Source organism: Formica exsecta, unplaced genomic scaffold (assembly GCF_003651465.1).
Source record: "Formica exsecta isolate Colony F162 unplaced genomic scaffold, ASM365146v1 scaffold72, whole genome shotgun sequence".
Classification (NCBI taxonomy): domain Eukaryota; kingdom Metazoa; phylum Arthropoda; class Insecta; order Hymenoptera; family Formicidae; genus Formica; species Formica exsecta.
In genome coordinates, this window is record NW_021853485.1 from 5,681,759 (window position 1) to 5,686,962 (window position 5,204).

Consider the following 5,204-nt stretch of genomic DNA (forward strand, 5'->3'; position numbering starts at 1 on the left):
TATTTTATATTATACATTATGTATTTATTATAAATATAATTTATGCTTTTGACGGACAGATGGTCGGTTAGGTTAGTTATATATCTTTCTCTCTCACTTATATATATATCTTTCTCTCTCACACTTCCGGTTTTACTCGCGGCGACGGAGCCAATCAGAGATCGTTAATGGGTTGGCCGATCTCTGGTTAAGGATCTCTAGTCAAGTCCATCTTGATACGGATCTTCAATACTGTTTCATCTATGACTGTATTTGACTATCCCGCGGCGCAATTAATGTTTGGAATGCACTAAGATTGTATCATAATTAAATTTACAATACATCGATTTGTATTACAGTATTCGAACATATATATAGATATATATTTCTAAGCATTGTTATCAATCGATTATTGCACACAAATGGGAAAAATATATTATTAGGAAAATGCAGAATTTTTAATTAGCAAAACGCGAATAAAGGACCACTGGAGTATATATTAATAAAACTTTTCTACTGATGATCCTTGATGATATACATCATCGTAAATTCGTTTATTTACCGAAGGATTAAATCTCTATATCATAATAGTATCTCTCGTGAAATTCACAAATTCCTGTCGTTATCGCAGTGCAACGATGGCCAAGTGCTCAAGCATGCAGTAACCATCAATCTGTCACCCAATGATGAGATGACGATTAGTCCGGTAAGGTCTATAGTTTCGTGTGTCTCTCTCTCATCCATGATTTATTGATATTTTAATAATAATTTCCATCATTAGTCTCTACATTAATTTAATAATAAGCAATATAAAAATATATGATTTAATAATTTATAATATAATAACTTTCATATGATGTTTATATGATGTTTAGTACAAACTTATTTTTTTTGTTTTCAAGCATATAATATCGCTGAGCAATATCGAGTTAGTGCCATCTCAGTATTCTATAGAAACCATTTTCAGTATTAGGTGGTGCCATGTTACATGAAACAAGCTGGATGCGCACGATGGCAATTTCTTAAATTGGGAACCAGCGTGCCGATAAAAGCAGGTGATGTCTGCTCTCTGCTGCCTGATAAATGTTGGTTTAAGGTCATCTCAGTGCCAGACACGATGGAAAGAAACAATCAGATATTAAAAAGAAAAGTATAATAATTATTGTTGATATTTGGAAGGAATTTTGCAAAATATTAGAGCACTCTACATTTCAGGCTGATGAAAATTTGAGTAATGATGTGGACGGTAAGAAAGCATGCTTGTCATCCAATGTGGAAGTTATTGTATCTCCCAGTGAAATTTTGAATGATATGCTTAATGATAAAGATCCATTAAATGAACATCAGAATTCTTCTGTTAATGAAAATAGCGAGCCCAATGATGACACTGCTCCAGTCTTGCAGGAAACCTATTCTGCGAGGTGTTATTTCAAAATTCAAAATCAATTTGATAACAAAAACACAATTATTTACCATTTGCATATACGGATTTCAGCTCTCTAGAGGAAAATAGTATGCTCGCAACATGTTCTAAAATGTCGGCAGACTCTCAAGACATAATTGAACCTTGTGTCAGGCAACAGAATGATAAGAAACAGAAAACAAAAAGCATCAACTCAACAAGCGAAGCTATGATAAATGTTGAAACAGGAAAGAAAATTAAATGGGATTGCGATGCCCATTTCAGTGATCAAACTGAGATTCAAGCTTTACCAACACAGAACAATGCTCGTTCGCCTGTTACTTTGCATCAGGACCAAGCAAATGCACAAAATCCTGTTAGAGTTGTCAGAGAAAAATGTATATATGGTGCTCGATGTTATCGGTAAGTGAAACAATACATAATCCCCTCTTATCAAAATAATTTTCCCAAAGCACAATATAGTTTGGATGTCAAAAATACAAAACATTTTTAATAAATTTGTTCGCAGGAAAAATCTCAATCATAAAAACAATTACAGCCACCCGGCCGATTCCGATTACGACGAGATAGATGATCGGGAGGAGTGTCCATACGGTAAAAAGTGTTATCGTAAAAATCCTCAGCACAAGATGCAATTCAAGCATACAAGCGTCCCACGTCATCGTCGAAGAGCCGCTACTCCAATGCACTCGGTGACCAATACCACGTCTGAAACAGATCACTCGTCTGCAGAAGAATCTGTCGACGAATCTGATTACGAACCGTCTGTGTATACAGGAAGTTCGGACGACTTGGATGAAAGCACAAGCGAGTGGGAAGATGGCACAACGGGCTGACGTTAAATATTAACCGGCCTTCTCATATTATCGTCGTCGATTTCTACGTCATATTTTTTTAGAGCGTCCAAATTATAGATATTTCTATTGGTAATACAGATATTTTATTATGAAATATTTATTTTTATACTCGGATTGAGAAAGATGAGAGAAATATTATACCTGCATCTATTTGTTAACACAAAGAAGAGTATAAAAATGTTATAATATATCAAATCGACGTTGTGTATTTTTACATTTCACGCGTCGGGAAATATATGATTATATTAATCTGATGCAATTTGAGATACAGTAAATTTTTTATCTGAATATGCAACAATTTTGTAGTCATTGTGATTTTACCAGTTAATTTTTATAATTATATCACAATTAAATATATATTATGAATTAATTATTTTCTATCTCGCATCAGATTGATAAGTCCATAATAATTAACAATAATATGAATTTAAATATTGTTTTCGTATATTAGAACGCCTGATATCCTTCATCGTCCTCAGTGGTGTATTCCTCAGTAGCCGCAATAGCCACATCGGCCAACATATGTTTCGGAATTTCGGATCCTCGTACTTTGATAGTATAACATGCATTCTCCATTTTAGTTAGGCTTTGCTTGAGCGTGATGATTTTTTTGTTCACTTCATTGCTAAATGCTACGCTCGTATAGCCGAGGAAAGCAATGTATATGTCTCTGACAAAGTTACACGTCTGATAACAACTACTTATATCGCCTATCGCCAAGTTATTGATACACTTCCGCATCAATTCTCCAGTTAAATCAGCTATTCCCAGGATGTAATCCGTCGGCGTGACCATGACTTTTCTGGTGATAATCTGTTCCGTCGAATCGGCTGGAGTCGTGTGATATGTCAATGCTCTTTCGAGTTCCATACAGTCATGCATTCCACCATTCTGCAAGTATTCATGGAATGTGAGTGCTTCTACATATTCTTCCAGACCAGCGCGGTAGGCTCTGTGGAACTGATAAGTGTCTTGACCATTCAACTCATCCGCAATATCTCTGAATAGTGTCTGAGCCATATTATCTAGTCTTGACTTAGCCGCCTTTAACACAACATTTCGTTTGCTCTCTTTGTCAATAGTGTGTAGCAGAAAGATTATTCTCTTGCTCTCAATGCCTATGTCTCGATTGATCTTAAAGACCCTCTCGTAACGGTCATGCTTGGCATCCAACTCGGCCGCATAACCGCGAAATTGTTGTATTACGATACTGTTATCATCTATGTTCTCCACCACCTCCTTGCCCTTGTCGCCGAGATTGATTTTGTTTTTATCATGTCCGCGATGTCTCCTCCCTCCTGCAAACCACAAAATTTTGTAGTCGATGATAAAGTTGCAGAATATTTAGGGAATTACATATAGTTGTAAATGTACAAAGAAATTTCGCGTTGCAACAAATACTAAAGAAAAACCAAGTCTCAAAATTATGAAGCACTGATATATAATTACTGATATAAGTGTTACTATGTATTATAAAAAAGACAAATACTTTTCATAAAATTAATCAGGAAATTGAGTTTTTAATACAATATTATTGAAATGCTAACATAGATATTTGTTTGGCTACTATATATAACAATAAAACAATATATATCAACATCTTTTGGAAGTCTTGCAGCTTTAATCAAATTAAAATACTATTCATAAACAAGATTTGTATAATAAAAAAAAACCTTTATACTATATCTACATTTCAAATTTTAACAACAGCTTGAACTCTACCAAATACTTAACAAGTATAGAAAATTTATTCTTTTCTCCAAATTAATATTCAATTTTAATGAAATAATGCTAAACATTGGAATGAATTGAAATACATGGAAACATATGTTTCTAATTTCGGGATACAGATTATAATGTAAGAAAATTACAAGATTTGTTGCAACAATAATATAACCTATTTTCTCATAGAAAATCAAGAGAGAAGAAATTAATTTAAATTTAGATTTCTCAATCTTAAAATCCATTTCTTAAGCTTTTGAAAAGTGGATTGCGTCTATCATTACTGCTAAGTTTATGACAGTTGTCATGTAGCTGATGAACACAATTGATATTGTTTATAACAAACTGATGACGTAACATGATATAAAATAAGATGTATGTGTGATGTAGTACAACGATTAACGATCTTACCTTTTCCTGACATTACTATTTCTCTTGATAATTTCAAATAATCTGCTTGTTAACAGTAATACAGAGTACACGAGCTCACTTGCGGATTGTTTTTGTGCAATATGATACTAGCAGACGACATTTGGCAGTTTCCAATTATCTTACCTTCGTAACAATAGATGTCGCCACTATATGTCTTCAGTAGTCTCGAAGAAGCGCTCTAACCAACCGAATTTAAATTATCATTGTAACTGTAGAAGTTTTGAGTTAACGAGATCGTGTCAAGTTCTGTGTTGTCTATTCTGTTAATATCTCTTAAACATTCTGTAAAGTTAGTAATAATCATAACGATAACGAAAATGAAAATAATTGCGGAGTGATTTAATATCGAAAATTAGCGAAAGAAATCCTGATTTTTGATTATTTCAAGATTTGATCTTAACCGAATTTACTGAGAGAGAGAGAGAGAGAGAGAGAGAGAGAGAGAGAGACAAACTTTAGAAACTTAATTTGCGAAGGTAAGTTATACTGAAGTATTCCATGTCAAAAGTTAGAAAAGAACGAAGAACGAAGAACGATGACCACCGATCAAACTTTTATTTAAAAAAAAATATGACTAAGTTTGTTGAAGAATGCAATCTTACTGATGTTCTCCATACTTAGATGAGCAACTTGTGTGTAATGTGCCATATAACTTTTTTAATTCACCTACTTTCTGCGCACGTGTATCTTAGGAGTAGAAAGATCATATTTAAACAGAATGAAAGTAGGTACATAGAACGATAATATTTAAGCGGAAACAAAATATAGAAAATATTTCGCTATGACACTCT

General features: G+C 33.6%; 2 protein-coding genes across 4 annotated transcripts; one reads left to right on the forward strand and one right to left on the reverse strand.

The window, feature by feature from the left end:
• Positions 1-215: 215 nt before the first annotated feature.
• On the forward strand, positions 216-2,336 carry LOC115243330 (aprataxin and PNK-like factor). 3 transcript variants are annotated; one of them, XM_029820220.1, is made up of 5 exons: positions 216-685; positions 953-1,129; positions 1,195-1,400; positions 1,475-1,804; positions 1,911-2,336. In XM_029820220.1, exons 1-5 carry the CDS (start codon positions 509-511, stop codon positions 2,236-2,238), a joined length of 1,218 nt encoding a protein of 405 aa, XP_029676080.1. In that variant the 5' UTR covers positions 216-508; the 3' UTR covers positions 2,239-2,336. The 3 variants fall into 3 exon arrangements, with proteins under 3 accessions (XP_029676080.1, XP_029676081.1, XP_029676083.1); XM_029820221.1 differs by having other exon boundaries at positions 217-685; positions 947-1,129; XM_029820223.1 differs by having other exon boundaries at positions 544-685; positions 882-1,129.
• LOC115243331 (translin-associated protein X) lies at positions 2,327-4,542 on the reverse strand. The gene is made up of 2 exons (XM_029820224.1): positions 4,393-4,542; positions 2,327-3,557 (listed from the first exon to the last, which is right to left on the reverse strand). Exons 1-2 carry the CDS (start codon positions 4,403-4,405, stop codon positions 2,707-2,709), a joined length of 864 nt encoding a protein of 287 aa, XP_029676084.1. The 5' UTR covers positions 4,406-4,542; the 3' UTR covers positions 2,327-2,706.
• Positions 4,543-5,204: the final 662 nt, after the last annotated feature.

Excerpts from the sequence above, each read along its gene's own strand:
- LOC115243330 (XM_029820220.1), top strand. The coding sequence starts at position 509 with ATGATATACATCATCGTAAATTCGTTTATTTACCGAAGGATTAAATCT. Across the intron at positions 686-952 it reads ATGAGATGACGATTAGTCCG|GTGGTGCCATGTTACATGAA; the intron begins GTAAGGTCTATA and ends TTTCAGTATTAG. Across the intron at positions 1,130-1,194 it reads ATCAGATATTAAAAAGAAAA|GCTGATGAAAATTTGAGTAA; the intron begins GTATAATAATTA and ends TCTACATTTCAG.